At 41.6% G+C, this 16,809-nt stretch overlaps 1 protein-coding gene across 1 annotated transcript in view; it reads right to left on the bottom strand.

Annotated features, from left to right (window-relative positions):
* Nucleotides 1–9,142, bottom strand: part of COP1 (COP1 E3 ubiquitin ligase) — a 270,124-nt gene extending 260,982 nt beyond the window's left edge. Inside the window, exon 1 of the mRNA XM_021682810.2 lies at nucleotides 8,554–9,142. Coding sequence (XP_021538485.1) covers nucleotides 8,554–8,957 — 404 coding nt within the window. The 5' untranslated portion in view covers nucleotides 8,958–9,142. The remainder of the gene's footprint in view (nucleotides 1–8,553) is intronic.
* Between the last annotated feature and the right edge of the window lie 7,667 nt (nucleotides 9,143–16,809).

Below are 16,809 nucleotides of genomic sequence, written 5' to 3'. Positions count from 1 at the left end.
CCACAATCACTGGTTATCAATAGAGGAGAGGAAAAATCTTCAACCCTTACCACACACAGTATATAACAACTAACATGAAATGATCATTTATCTACCCATGAGAAAACTATAAAGCACCTTGAAGAAATATATAAGAAAATCTTTTGACTTCATGCTAGGCAACAAATTCTTGGATAGAACACAAAAGTCATAAACCATAAAAGGAACAATTGATACAATGGACTTAAAACTTAAAACTTTTGCACTTCAAAAGACACTGTTAAAAAAACAAAAAGGTAAGCAATAAACCAGGAGAAAACATCACAATATGTAGGACTGACAAAAGACTTGTATCCAGCATATATAAGACAAACAAGAGAAAAATGAGCAAAAGATTAGAACATTTTATAAAAGATATGCAAATGAGAAAATAAGCACATGGAAATATGTTCAATGTCATCAGTCATTAAGGCAATCCAAATTATGATAATGAAATACTACTACACACCCAGTAGAATAACTAAAATTTGAAAGACTTTGAAAAAAACTGAAACACCAAATGTTGGCAAGAATATGGAACTGGAACTCTTCTACATTATTGATAGAAATGCAAAATGATAGGGCACCTGGGTGGCTCAGTTGGTTAAGCATCTGCCATCTGCTCAGGTCTGCTCAGGTCATGATCACAGGATCCTGGGATTGGGTCCCACATCGGACTCCCTGCTCAGCAGGGAATCTGCTTCTTCCTCTCCCTCTGCCCCTCCCCTCTGCTCATACGCCAGGGCACTCTTCCTTCTCTCTTTAATAAAATCTTTTAAAAAAAAAAGAAATTCCTTATTTAAAAAAAGAAATGCAAAATGATAATGATACAGCCACTTTTAAAAAGTTTTGCAGTGTATTATAAAGTTAAACATACACTTGGCCATCCAAATCAAAACCTCAATGAGATACCACCTCACACCAGTCAGAATGGCTAAAATTAACAAGTCAGGAAACGACAGATGTTGGCGGGGATGCGGAGAAAGGGGAACCCTCCTACACTGTTGGTGGGAATGCAAGCTGGTGCAGCCACTCTGGAAAACTGTATGGAGGTTCCTCAAAAAGTTGAAAATAGAGCTACCATATGATCCAGCAACTGCACTACTGGGTATTTACCCCAAAGATACAAAAGTAGGGATCCAAAGGGGTACGTGCACCCCGATGTTTATAGCAGCAATGTCCACAATAGCCAAACTGTGGAAAGAGCCAAGATGTCCATCAACAGATGAATGGATAAAGAAGATGTGGTATATATATACAATGGAATATTATGCAGCCATCAAAAGGAATGAGATCTTGCCATTTGCAACGACGTGGATGGAACTGGAGGGTATTATGTTGAGTGAAATAAGTCAAACAGAGAAAGACATGTATCATATGATCTCACTGATATGAGGAATTCTTAATTGTAGGAAACAAACTGAGGGTTGCTGGAGTGGGGGGTGGGGTGGGAGGGATGGGGTGACTGGGTGGTAGACACTGGGGAGGGTATGTGCTCTGGTAAGCGCTGTGAATTTTGCAAGACTGTTGAATCTCAGATCTGTACCTCTGAAACAAATAATGCAATATATGTTAAGAAAAAAAAAAAGAAGAAGGTAGCGGGAGGGGAAGAATGAAGCGGGGGAAATCGGAGGGGTAGACGAACCATGAGAGACGATGGACTCTGAAAACCAAACAGGGTTCTAGAGGGGAGGGGGGTGGGAGGATGGGTTAGCCTGGTGGTGGGTATTGAGGAGGGCACATTCTGCATGGAGCACTGGGTGTTATGCACAAACAATGAATCATGGAACACTTCATCTAAAACTAATGATGTAATGTATGGGGATTAACATAATAAAAAAAAAACAAAAAAACATATACTTGGCCATACAACCCAGCCAATACACTCCTAAATATTTACCCAAGAGATACGAAGGTAAGTCCACATGAATACCTGAACGTAAATGTTTACAACTTTCTTCACAATTGCCAAAAACTAGAAAACAAAAAAACTCAAATCATGTTATATCCATGAATACTACTCATCAACTAAAAGAAAAAAATTAGTGGTATATTCAACATTAAATCTGAAAAACATTATGCCAAATAAAAAAAGTCAGGCACAAAAAACTACATACTGAATGATTCCCTTAATACAAAATCCTAGGAAAGGGGTGCCCGGGTGGCTCAGTAGGTTAAGGGCCTGCCTTCAGCTCAGGTCATGATCCTGGGGTCCTGGGATAGAGCCCCAACATAGGGCTCCCTGCTCAGCAGGGAGTCTGCTCCTCCCTCCCCTCTGCCCCTTCCCCCGCTCGTCCATGTCTTCACGTGTTCACTCTTGCTAATAAATAAATAAAATCTTTTTTTTTTAATCCTAGGAAAGGCAAAACTATAGTGCTAGAAAAATCACTGGTTGCCAGGTGTCAAAGGGAGGATAGCAGATAGAGTGTGAAGTGTTGGCACAAATGAACTTTCTAGAGTGATGAAAATGTTCTAGATCTCAATTAGGGTGGTGGTTACACAGATGTATTCATTTGTCAAAACTCATGGAATTGAACTATACAAAAATAGTAACTTCTGCAGGACCTGGATGGCTCAGTCAGTTAAACATCTGCCTTTGGCTCAGGTAATGATAATGATCTCGGGGTCCTGAGCCCCAAGTCAGGCTTCCTGCTCAGCAGGGATCCTGCTTCTCCCTCTCCCTTTGCCCCCCCAACCCCAACCCCTCTGTTGCTTTCTCTCTCTCAAATAAATAAAATCTTCCTCTCTACCTTCATTTCCTCATCTATATAATGGAAACAATAAAAGTATCTGTATCAAACAATTATCGTGAAGATTAAATAGCTAGGGGCGCCTGGGTGGCTCAGTCATTAAGTGTCTGCCTTCAGCTCGGGTCGTGATCCCAGGGTCCTGGGATCGAGCCCCACATCGGGCTCCCTGCTCTGCGGGAAGCCTGCTTCTCCCTCTCCCACTCCCCTCTGCTTGTGTTCCCTCTCTCGCTGGGTCTCTCTCTGTCAAATAAATAAAATCTTTAAAAAAAAAAAAAAGATTAAATAGCTAATGTTAAACCATTAGAATAGTGCCTGGCAAATAATAACAGCTTATACTAGACCACATATTTTATTAGGAGTATGTATTGCAAGCCAATGGTTAACATTCACTTTGGAGTGAACGTGGCATTTATTAACTCTGAGTTTAAAGTATCTAAAAGAGTCCCAAAAGTAGTTATCTGTAATTTTTACTTAACCCACTTTGTCTCATTACCTCTATTAAAACCAAAATGCCCATCCTTGAACTAATACTGAGGCCAGAGAATTCCAATACATGACTTGGGCCTAGTATCATGTGTTCCCAACTCTGAATTTGGGGAAGAACACCCACACCAAACCACACAGACTAGGAAGAGAGAAGGATGGACTTCCATAGGTTAATACTAGAATTACAATGAACAGATATCAGACCACCTATTACAAACCACCTTCCTCTCTACATAGAAAGAGACAAAATCAGTTCATGAAACTTAATTACAAAAACTGAAAGAATAATTAACTTATATATGAAGATATGAAGAGAAAACATGTTACTCTCAGTGAAATGTTAGTTGAGATGGTAGGAATCTATATGTCTAGAACCTGCCACATACATATATAAATAAAGAGGGCAAAGTGAAGAGCAAAGATGGGGAGACACCACATATAAAAACAAGAATTTAAGAAGCGTTTTATTTTGTACAATACAAATCTTAACAGGAAAGAGAAAACTAATTCTACTGTTAAAGCTTTCCTCCCAAGCTACAGAAGCTTTAAGGAAAAGGGTTGCAGGCTAAAATAATTATTTAAAACAGACAGAAAACACCAGTAACAATATACATATGCAAGGAGAAAAAATGAGCAACAAGGTTTAAGGCTTTAGTTACTTTAACCAGTAACAATTTTTTAGGGGCATCTGGCTGGCTGGCTCAGTCAGTAGAGCATATGACTCTTGATCTTGGGGTTGAGGGTTCGAGTCCCACGCTGGGTGAAGAGATTACTTAAAAAAAATTTTTTTTAAAGTTTTTAAATAAAAAAGTAGCAATTTTTAGAATATGATCAAATAAGTAATGTTGGCTTATTATCAGGAAAGGTTTGTAAAAGGAAAGGGTAGCTACTAATCAACACATTCTTTACTAATGAACCACTCCTGCATCACTACCTCCCTCTCAATTTATAGACCAGAATTCAAGTTGATAGTCTTTCATATCCTGCTTCATAATCTTCTCTTTCATTCGTTCTACCATTTGATTCACCTAAGTCGGCTGAAAACAATGCTGACAATCCATCATCTGATAGCCAGAAAGACCATAATGAACTGCTATGATTTGATATCATTTCCTGCAGAGTATTTTTCGCCATCACTGTCACCAAATGGTGCATGCATTATAAAGCAAAACATTCATCCAGTTTCAGTTTTGCAAATTGAAGGAAGTTCTTGCCTGATGTTACAACAATAATAACATAATGAATTTTAAATCTATTTCAATAGTTGAATATGCTTTAAAAGCTCTTTAAATTAGTTAGTCCTATTTATAAGCTCACTGTGGTTTCAAAAGGTCACCTAAATCTTCCACTTACTTTTCTGTCACAAGGAAAATTATATACCATAATTCAGTGACTTTCAATTTTTTTTTCACCAATACCCCGTAAGATAAACACTGTAAGTATGTAATAACCAAAAGTTCAAACAAAGTTATCTTTATCATGACAAGTTATGTGATATCTCCTATTTTATTTCAATTTTTGATAGTGAAAAACACAGTAGCAACAGTGATCAAAAGGTTTCATCTTTAGTCCTAAATGTGATTAATAGGTAATGGCTACTTGAGGACTGTGAGACATGTGAATTTAGAAGAGTAACACATACCATGGTACTAAGAGAAGCAACGATGCCAGGATATGATACTATAATTATATGACTAAAAGTCTCTCTTCACATTAAATCGTGAGCTTCTTCAGGACAGTCTATTATTAATAGTACGACACAAGAGAGGCAGTCACATATTTATTAAATGGCAGATCTATTTTGTTTCCTACCTATTTTGTATCAGGCAGGTGATCAGAATTAACAAGGGGCTTACTATCTACTTAAAAATACCTATTTCCGCCTCAGAATAACTGAGACTTGCAGGGATAGAAAAAGTAATTTCAGGTAGCTGAAAAAGCTAATGCAGAGGCAGTAGTAATGTGCTAGAAGAAAGATGTTATCTTAGACTCATAGTTAAGTTAAATGGATCACGTAAGAAAAATTAGAGAAATCAAGTAATAAAAATTTCCTTTGAATTTCAAAGATTTATCCAACTTCAAACTAAATACTACTCTCTCCTATACTACAGATTCTCCAACTATAAAACACTGTTAGAATTATCTGCAACTTGATAATACTTTGTATGAAACCAATAGTTAAGTGAAAACCATAAATCCCTGAAATGTTCATCAATTCTGCAACTAAATATAAACTTACTTTCAAATATGATATAAGTCAAGAGAGGCCAATGTGTGTTACTGAAAATCAGGCATTTGACTTTATCAACTGTTCTCAAAAAAGGGTAAAAGGCCATGTCACTATCACCTGGATAGCTTTTCCAAACTACACTACTATTCCAGCCTCCAATTCTGGTCCCGCCTCTTGATGTGGGCAGGCAAACAGGCAGGAGGAAGGAGTGGTCAGGGATAAAAACATTTCTCTCCTGTGATTATGCAACAGCTGTTTCCCTCCAACCTATCACATTTACAAGCCACTAGGCTAGGAGTGCCTGGCTGGTTCAGTTGGAGCACTTGACTCACGATCTTGGGGTTATACGTTCGAGCCTCCCGTTCGGTGTAGAGATTACTTAAAAATAAAATCTTTTGGGGGCACCTGGGTGGCTCAGTCAGTTAAGCATCTGCCTTCAGCTCAGGTCATGATAGCAGAGTTCCCACGGCGGCGGGCGCTCTGCTCAGCGAGGAGCCTGCTTCTCCCTCTCCCTCTCCCTCTGCCCCTCTTCCTGCTTGTGCGCGCGCTCTCTCTCTCTGTCAAATGAATAAATAAAATCTTTAAAAAAAAAAAAGGCCCACTAGGCTAAAAACATGTACTTACAAATTTTCTAACTCCACACAAATAAAGCACTAAGTTGAGAACTGGGAGATCTGAGTTCTCATTTTGCCCCTTAGCTGTCCAATCTGAAAGAAAGTTACTTCTTTGTGTCTCAATGGGGATACAATTACATTAGTATTACATCAAAATTAGAAGTTATCTATAACTTCCCAGAATTGTTCTTAGGGATAAAATGAAATGTGAAATATAAACAGATCTTGAATAAGGAATTATCACCATTACTCCAACTTTAGCTTCACTTAGATGTAAAACCATAGAGTAATTTGGGTTGGTTCACAGTCTGACCCTGAAGCATACAAGACAAGACCAGCCACCCAGAGCCAATTAGAAATGAAAAAGATTTCTTGGGCCTTGACTAATCCCTATCTTCTACCCCAAAAGCTTGGCCAAATCAAATCTAGCTTGAGAATTGGGAAAACAGATTCCCATTAATGAAGTCTTTAGAAAGTGAAATATTCACAATTTTTAACTGAAGACTTTCACTGGGCACTTCCCAGTTAGGACTTGGGAGAGTAGACTGAAATTGTTAAAAATTAGGTGACAAAAATTTTAATAATCTTACCATCACCACCACACCCTCCTTGCAAAAAAAAAAAAAAAAAAAATCAGTGCCAGCTGCTTATACTACTCTATGGCTCTCCAATTCCCTACAAAATGGCCAATAGTAATGCAACTCATATGGTGCCTGGCAGACAGTATGTGCCAAATAAATATCTGTTGAATAAATGATTGATTCCCTTATTTCTCACATCTTCTACACTATTTCAGTGCACCTATATGAATGCTGGCATATTTGTTTTCTTCTAGCCTATTAAAAATTAAAATGCAAATCGTGGCTAAAAAGACATTCTGAAAATCCTCATTTTGTTTTATCAGCTTCTACTTCATCATATGGCACTCTACTGGGTATGAGCACAAACACCTCTTAGATCCACCCATATGCTGGTTAAATTATTTATAAATAACAATCACAATTATAGCCAGGTTTCAATGAAAAATGAGTTAATTCTGAGTCCAGAATAATTTAAGACCAAAGCAAAAATATGAATGAAGAGGGCACCTGGGTGGCTCAGTTGGTTAAGCGACTGCCTTCGGCTCAGGTCATGATCCTGGAGTCCCGGGATCGAGTCCCGCATCGGGCTCCCTGCTCGGCAGGGAGTCTGCTTCTCCCTCTGACCCTCTTCCCTCTCATGCTCTCTGTCTCTCATTCTCTCTCTCTCAAATAAATAAATAAAATCTTAAAAAAAAATTATGAATGAAGATATTTTTACTGCAAGAACTAGAAACTCTTAAGCCTAATCAATATCCTTCCAACAGTTCCAGCTTCTAGCCCTATCTTATTTAATGATGCCAACTCACATCATCTTCAACCCTGAAGTAAATCCACTTCCCCTATAACGACAGTGCAGGCCAACTTCCTACTAATATTCTATCAACAATTTCCTCCAAAGGAAAAGCGTAAAATCCTACCCGTTCTCATTTAGCTAAAAGCAATTCCTTTCTCATAATCCTACCATTTGGATTGGGTTCTGGATTCCAAAAACAATAAAAATCTCGAAACACTTTCAGCAAAACCATCAACTCCATCTTTCACTTAATATGGATAACCCATCTAAGCCAAATATCATAACTGAATACTGCTGTGTATCATTCAAGGTGCCAACTATGATGACAAAATGTCTAATATCTGGCGTTTCTCAAATCAGAAGTTCCAGTACACTATATAGCCTGTTATACAAATGTCAGTTACATCTGACACATGGATAATGTTTAATAAATGTGGTTCCCTCTTTCAAGGCATTCAGTGACAAGTGGAATTTTTTGTGAACAGACTTTATGACTACAGTAGCCTCAACAGCAGATTTAAAAGTGGCCTACCCTTTGAAGTGGGAGGATATTTATACACACACACGCACGAGGGGATACAGACATGAAATACTACTGCTCCTTAAAATATCCATACTCACGTCTAGAGCACCATCTACCATACTTTCAATAAGCAAATTATGACCAACTCCATCCCTCAGCATCCCAGGAAGCTTAATCCTCTCCTTTTACAAGTTTAATTCACTCCAAGAAGCAATCCGGACCGACGGGGTACCTAATTCACCAGATAGCCAGAAAATTCAAGGGCCAACTTTCTCCTTTTGTGCACAACCATTCATCTGACCTTCCTTCCGGCCCCCTATTAATTATTCCCTCAACTCCCCTCACTTCCTCTCCACCAGCACTGACCTCTTTAGCACCCCCACCACCCTTGCCTCGGGACTCCCAACATTCCCCCATCTCACCCCATCAACCACCAGCCTGAAGGTCTGCAGACACCACCACGGCACCAACCAGACCACCATCCCACCGGACCCCACCAGCCCAAACAGGGCAAACTCCTCATTCAGCGAAGGGGAGGGCGATGCTCTTCAAACTCACCACACGAAGTCGTTGCTTTTGTCCTCGTAGGAGTTGATGAGCCCGTTGCACAAGGGGGCAAGCAGAGGTCTCTTCCTGCTGCCGCTGCCGAGGCTGGAGCTGCTCCCTCCCACGCCGGCGCTGGGCCTGGCCGCGCAGCTGAGCCGAGACAGGCCCGCGGACACCGCCCCGCCGCCGCTGCCGGACACGGCGGCGGCCACCAGCACAGGCCGCGCCGGGCCCCCGAGGCCGCCCGACCCCGCGGCCTGGGCCGCCCCGCCGGACGCCGCCGCCGCCGCCGCCGCCGCGGAAGGGGGCGACGGGGAAGAGGACAAGGACGAGGAGGCGGAAGTCACCGAGGAGGCCGCCGAAGAGCCGGGGCTGGTCCCGGCGGAGCCCGACCCGGCCTGGCGGCTCCCGGACATCGTGACTCCCCCACCTCCGGCTGGGCGCTCGGAGAGGGTCCGCGACCGCGACCCGCCGCCGCCTCCCTCCCCTCAGCCTCAGTGCATCCTGAGGCCGCGCCGCGCCGGGAGGTGGGGCTGAGGAACAATAAAGTTGATTTTTTTTTACGGCGAGCAAACAGCAGCGTCCGACAAGAGGGGGCGGAGGAAACTAAGAAAGCAGAGAAACCACTACCGCCGCCGAGGCCGCCACCGCCGCGGGCCCCGCCGCAGCCAACCGGGGCGCGCCGAGGGCCGGCCGTGCGCGCACGCGAGCGGCGGAAGGGGCGGGAGCGGCGGCGGAGACCACTTCGCGGGCCGCTCGGACGCGCGCAGCGCGCCCCCGGTGGCGGCCTAGCAACGCCTGCCGCGCTCGTCCACAGCTGTTGCCGCTCGTGACGTACCGCGGCGGGCGGGGGTCGGTGGCAGGCAGTCCTAAAAGGTGAAAGCGCTACGGAGAGTGGAATGAATGATAGGGTGGCACAATGGTTTGGGAGCTGGGAGAAGAGCGGAGTACTCGCAAGGGACTGCGAACGCGCTCTGGGCTCCGACCCTCGCGGTTGCCCACGGTCTCGGCTTCAGGCTCGGAGCGGCGCGGGCGCGGAGTCGCTGCACCACGCCTGCGTAGGGGCGAGCAGCATTCCTGAACGTGGAGAGGGAGCGGTCTCCGTCGCGCAAGAGGCAGGTGGTGTGACCCAGTGGTGAGGGCAGGGCAGGTGCTTCCGAGTCGCGGTTTAAAGGCTCTGTAGACCGGGACACGAGAAAAAAACGCAGGAGCTCTGAGCAGTTGAAAAGAGCACCGGACTGAGAGTCAAGGAGTCTGGGCTCTGATGTTAAACCATTCGGGCGCCTGGGTGGCTCAGTTGGTTAAGCGACTGCCTTCAGCTCAGGTCACGATCCTGGAGTCCCGGGATCGAGTCCCGCATCGGGCTCCCTGCTCGGCGGGGAGTCTGCTTCTCCCTCTGACTCTCATGCTCTCTGTCTCTCATTCTCTCTCTCTCTCTCAAATAAAATAAATAAAATCTTAAAAAAAAAAAACCATTCAACAGTATTGTGAGGCATAATTAAGATGAAGTCAGTGTTGGGCGCCTGGGTGGCTCAGTCGGTTGAGTGACTGCCTTCGACTCAGGTCATGATCCTGGAGTCCCGGGATCGAGTCCCGTATCGGGCCCCTTGCCCGGCGGGGAGTCTGCTTCTCCCTCTTTAAATAAAGAAAAAAGAAAAAAAAAAAAAAAAAAAAGATGAAGTCAGTGAACGGTACTTTGTAGATTGCAAACATTGTAGCAAATGTTATCAATTTTATTGGTTCGACCATGCTCTCTTGTATCTTGAAAAATTATTTACCAAATTAAGCATAACAATAATGGGAAAACAAATTATATTTAATCTGAACACAGTTCAGTCGGAATTTTGATATAATGTGGATCTTATATAATTCTAGCACAAAACAAGGAAACCTGGCAGTTAAGACCACGAAAAGATGTGCAATTTCTGGTAGTTTTTTGGAACGTCGAAAATTGAATACAGATTTTCATTTGCCATTTTGAGAATCCCCAAGATTCTGGGGGATGTAAATTAGAAACAACTGGGTGATTTTCGATATCCTTTCCAACTCTGTCATCCTGTGATTCTTAGAAGGATAGATCCCAGATTTAATTCTGTCCTTGTATTGAAGACCTTTCCCTAGGAACCTTTATCCATGCGGAAGGGACAGAACCAGGGAAGGGCCTAGATGAAGGCCCCGCAAAAAGACTTAGCCATTCATCTGAGCAGGGTTTCATCAAAAGGCTGTCCTCCTCAACTCTGCCTTTGCTGCTTACCTTCCTATTACCAGCTCATGTTTCTGCTCAGAATATGATATAGGAATGAGCTTATCAGATCTCCAAGAACCACCCTCCTTGTGGGAACGTTGCATTACCCAAACCCTTATTTAACTTCACTTTCAAGACACAACTTAAATGTGAAGTCTTACTGACACCTCAGCGGAGATATTTACACCCTCCCTACTTTGTGCTCCTGGGATATTTTGTTTGCACTTATAACATCCTTATTTTAGTGGTTTATATATGATTCTCCTCTACTAGCCTATTTGCTTCAGCTTTGTATTCCCAACATGTAACATACCTGTGATAGGTGCTTATTAAATATTTCCTGACTAACAAATAAAGCAGTTAGTCTCAGTTTAATTATTTGCTTAAAGTCCGTTTTTCCAACTAAATTGTAAGCTCTATCAAAGACAGGACCATACTGGTTCTTACTGGGCATTTAATAATTTCTTGATGAAGGAATGCATTAAAAAATAAGTGTAAAGAATCTGACGAATATTTATCAAATAGTACCTATAGGCCTGGACTAGGCAAGGGAGAGATGAAATTTATAAAACACTGTTCCTGCATTCAGGAAGCTTAAGGAATAATTGAAGAACCGGAAAAATACATACAAAGATAAGTAACGTTACCAAAGAGCACATGCTAAATGCTTAATGAGTAAAGCAGAAAAATGCCATAAGAGCAGAAACAAGAGCAAGTGCTAAGGGCCAGCCATGTTTCGGGTTGGGGGATGGGCTGTAAGAGAAAAGTATAGCTTGGTCAAGCAGAAAGTATAATTAAAGTCATGAGCCCAGAAAATAAATAAGTAAAAATGCTTACATCAATTTCAGATATCTATTTCATAGGGGGAAAAGTTTATTCAGCAAAAATTCATCTGGGGACCAGGTTGTAAAAGCCTTGAATCCACTTTGGAAAATAACCTAGAGGCAATTGGAAACAATGAAAGCATTGCAAGGGGGTAAAATATATTCAACGTGTTGTTTTGAAGATTAAGTTTTCAGCAGATTAATCTTTCAAAAGAGGTGGGAGATTAGGAGCAAAGAAACTAATTAGGGAAAAATTACGGCAGTCCAAACATATGTGATGAGATTCTAGATTAGGGTGCTGACAAAGAAAGTAAGGGAGTATTCTGAGAAAAACACAAAAGAATCTACAGGATTAAGTTACTCTCCATAAAAGAATCTTTACCAACCCTGAGGGCATGACCCATGATCTGTCTTGTTCATTACTGTCTTTCCCAGTACTTGGCACAAAGGCCAGTAAGTCGATTAAGTAAAAAATGATGGATACAGAAGCGCCTGGCTGGCTTAGTCGGAAGAGGGTGTGACTCTTGATTTCAGGTTGTGAGTTCGAGCCCCATGCTGGGTATAGAGATTACTTAAATAAAACTATTTTTAAAATGATAGAATACAGGGGCACCTGGGTGACTCAGTTGTTAAGCGTCTGCCTTCGGCTCAGGTCATGATCTCAGGGTCCTGGGATTGAGCCCCAGCGTTGGGCTCCCTGCTCAGCGGGAAGCCTGTTTCTCCCTCTCCCACTTCCCACCCCCTCCCCCGCTTGTGTTCCCTCTCTCTCTGTCTCTCTCTGTCAAATAAAAAATCTTAAAAAAAAAAAGATATGGAATACAAAGAAGAATGACTCCAAAGATGAGTCCAGGGATGATAGCATGATGACAGAATTGGAGATGGCCAGTGGATGGTTTAGTTTGGGATGTATTGAGTATGAGTAAGTGGACGAAAATATATTCACAGGAGCACCTGGGTGGCTCAGTCGGTTGAGCATCTGCCTTCAGCTCAGGTCATGATTCCAGGGTCCCAGGGATCGAGAACTGCATCAGGCTCCCTACTCAACGGGGAGCCTGCTTTTCCCTCTCCCTGTCCCCCCCCACCTCGTGCTCTCTCTCCCCCTGTCTCTCAAATAAATAAATAAAATCTTTAAATATATATATGTATATATATACTCAAGTAAGCAAATCCAGGCAGTGACCAAAAACTCAGGTTAAGACACAGGAGAAAGTTCAGTGCATGAAAAATAAAACTGGAGGCTCCTGAGATTCTGACTCTAGATCTGGGGTAGAGCATATGAGTATGCATTCTTACCAGCACCCAAGTGAATCTAACCCTTTGAGAAACACTGTGATGATTATGTAGGGAATGTCTGAGAAATATGTAAAATGGTCTCTTCCTTCCAGGTAGCTTATTGAGGGGACAAAAGTGGTATGACCTTAGCTGAGAAGTCTCCTAGGAAAAAATCATCAGTGCTTAGTATTACCTCTTTGGAACCTGGCTTCAGTAAAATCTAAATTTAAAAAAGGAAGCTGAGGGGATAAGAGATGTGATGCAATGGAATTTCCCTTTTATATCAGTTAAATCTATAAAGACTATTCTCAAAAGTACACAGTCCTTATTATTTTCTACAGGCAAGATATTCTGGAAAAGCAGAAAAGAGGAAGTGTGGCAAAACACATACACACACATACACACACACACATACAAGGAAGTCAGACAACTCAGGAAAAGAAGCAAATAGGAGAAGACAAGAAAACATTATGAAAAATGAAAGTAAATGTAAAATAAAAATTACGCCTTAATAATTGAAAGAATTTCATTGCGTTATTAAATATATTAATCCTATAAATGACAAAAATGACAAGACAAAATCCAAAGTCTTCTACAAAAATACTGTTACTGAGGTAAAATCCAAAGAAGTTAAGATGGAATGGACTTACCAAGAAAAGTGAACCTCCCAGACATATTTCCAAAGGGGCTAATCCAGGGGCACCTGACTGGCTCTGTCGGAAGAACATGTGACTCTTGATCTCAGGGTTGTGGGTTTGAGCTCCACGTGGGGTGTAGAGACTACTTAAAAATAAAATTAATCAGGGGTGCCTGGGTGGCTCAGTCCGTTAAGCGGCTGCCTTCGGCTCAGGTCATGATCCTGGGGTCCTGGGATGGAGCCCCATGTCCAGCTCCCTGCTCAGCGGAAAGCCTGCTTCTCCTTCTCCCTCTGCCTGCCACTCTGACTACTTGTGTTCTCTCTCTATATCTCTGTCAAATAAATAAATAAAATCTTTAAAAAAAAATAAAGGTAAAAATAAAAAATAAAATCAATCAATCAATAACAAAGTGACTTATCCAAATATCATATGTTAGGGAAATAGGCTGCTGGTTTCTACCTCCAGCTAGTCCTGCCCTTTTGTAACCAATCTCTCAAAAGGATCCTTTCTAAAAAGCTTTATCTGCCTAATTCACCTGAAGAGTTTGCTGTCTGTTCGCCCTGTTTGCTGTCCAAGCAAACCTCTTAGTGCATAATAGCTTCCTGTTAAGTTTTTTTTAATTTAATGGGGTTGCCCTGTTTAAAAAATAAATAAATAAGAGATATGAAATAAACATGGTATTAAAAAGCTAAACTGAGAGGGGGAAAGGAGGAAATATATTTTTTTGTCAATGGACAGGAGAGAAGTAGAAACGTTTCTATAATGCCATAGCATAATAATACATCTAGAAGAAAATAATCCATCACCTACTGGTAAAATGAAAAGCTCCGACTTATAAATTAAAACCAGAGGTAGACAGTTACCTATGGAGAACTATAATTTCTTAAGAGTTACTGTTTGCAGACAACTTTTTTCCCAAAATATCTATCACACTGTTTTCATTGCTAAAATGGCATTGTTAGCTTTTATTCTGTTCTTCCCGTCTTCCTAGGTAAAACTAGAAGCACTTTTTAGGGAAAGTAAACTAATATCACTAATAACTTGGTAAGTCAATCAACATATTAAAAGAAGTTAATTGCCTTTATTAAAGCACCTCTTTGGCAAGCTACTGCAAGCAGTTTTAGTCAAGGCATTGTAAAAATATGTCCTAGGCCAATCAAAAGTATTGTAACAACGAAAGATTATAGGTGGAGCTGTGTGAATGTAAATGCAACTTACTGACTAGGGTTAGTCAGTTTCAAAAAAAAAAGTGCCCAAGACTGGGAAAAACTAACATGGACTAGAAAAACACTTGCTCAGGGCGCCTGGATGGCTCAGTCAGTTAAGCATCTGCCTTTGGCTCAGGTCATGATCCTGGGGTCTTGGGATAGAGCCCCGCGTTGGACTTCCAGCTCAGTGGAGAGCCTGCTTCTCCCTCTCCTCCCCGCTCCAGCTCTCTGTCGCTCTGTCTCTCTCTCTTTGTCAAATAAATAAATAAAATCTTAAAAAAAAAAAAAAATTTGCTCATCTGATATGTGGCAATATGTATGTATTTTATGAATATATGGGTAGGTTTAGATCCACTTGAATATAATAAACCAAAAAAAATTGAGGTCTAATGAATTCTAATGAATTCAAAAGAGAACAGTTGGTGTCATCATGAGGTGGAGACCAGGTAATAAAAGATAAAACAAAAAAACCACATCATGTTGAAATCGAGCACATAAATCTTTTGCTCCATGGATTTAACCACCCATGCATGCAATGTGGCATAACTAAACAATCTGGGAAAGTGTATATAGCTAGAATCAAGTTGTATTTAAAACAGCAAATTGTTCACTGTAATTTGCATCAAGACTCCTTCCTAGATTGTGACATTTCTTTCTGCCTAGTACCTTGGGCATTCAGATGTAATTGCAGGCCAGTCATACTGTGATATCTACTGCAGTACATGCTCCTATCATCTACCAAATTCTGTAAGAAACTGGGAATGCTACAAAAGCACTGAATTGTGAATTTGTGTAAACAACCTAGAATGAAGGGTGAATAGTATTTGGTTATAATAACTGTAATTAGACTTTTATCAGTTTCCAAGAGAAGTTAGTGTGGGAGCCTATTGTTTATCTTTGAAGGTGATGTCAAATAAACAAGGATTCATTCTGACCTGTTTCCTCTTATTTCCTAAGTCCACATGGTAATTCTTATATTTTTAATTTGCTTTTTTCAGATAACAACAGGTATTTCTTTTCTCAGTCTATTGAGTCCTCCCATCCAGAGCCTCGGGCATCTACCATTAAACCAGTTCATAAACTGCATTTGCACTTACCAATTTATTGTGTGATAGTAGAAACTGGTATTATCTTCAGCTGGGAAAAATTAGGTCAAAGCAGAAAGCTGCTGGCCAAAATCCTGGCACTCCACCCCTGTTCAACGACTGAGGGTTACCAAATCTGGGTAATCTCTGTCCAACAATAATTCAACTGATACAAGAGCATATGTTAGTTTTGAGTCATTACACCAAAGTCAGAAGTAAAAATTGAGTATTATACACCATTTTTCATTCTTCCTTCACTGTATGATCCTACCTCGTTCTCAAATACTTGGTTTGTACCAAAATGTAACCAATGTTAATAACACATCAGAAGAAATTACAAGCTGAATCCCATCCTAAAAATTGAATTCAGTATTGGTATCCACTACAGTGTCAATAGAAGTGTACTACTTTTGGGGCACCTGGGTGGCTCAGTCAGTTAAGCGTCTGCCTTCAGCTCAGGTCATGATCCCAGGGTCCTGGGATCGAGCCCCGCATCGGGCTCCCTGCTCTGCGGGAAGCCTGCTTCTCCCTCTCCCACTCCCCCTGCTTGTGTTCCCTCTCTCGCTGTGTCTCTCTCTGTCAAATAAAAAAATAAAAATCTTAAAAAAAAAAAAGTGTATTACTTTCTATTGCTGCCATAACAAATTACCACAAATATAACAGCTCAAAACAATAGAACCTAGGCTTGCTGGTTTCACTGTCAAGTCTCACAAGACTCAAATCAAGGTGTCAGCAGAGCTGCTTTCCTTTCGGGAGGCTCTGGGGATAACCTGCTCCTGGGCTCCTTCAGGTTGTTGGCAGAATTGAATTTTGTATGGTCATAGGACTGAGGTCATAGGTTTATTTCCTTCCTGGCTGTCCGCTCAGGGCTATTCTCAGCTTCTATTCACCGGCATTCCTTGGCTCATGGCCCCTTACCTCTCTCACCAGCAACAGTGAGTCAAGTCCTTCTCACACTGCATCCCTCTGATTCTTCTGCCTTCCTGCTCCACCTTT

The sequence above is a fragment of the Neomonachus schauinslandi genome, chromosome 6 (genome assembly GCF_002201575.2).
Source record: "Neomonachus schauinslandi chromosome 6, ASM220157v2, whole genome shotgun sequence".
In the NCBI taxonomy this organism is placed as follows: Eukaryota; Metazoa; Chordata; class Mammalia; order Carnivora; family Phocidae; genus Neomonachus; species Neomonachus schauinslandi.
The sequence above is the reverse complement of the archived record's forward strand: the minus strand, read 5'-3'. Positions and strand labels throughout refer to the sequence as shown.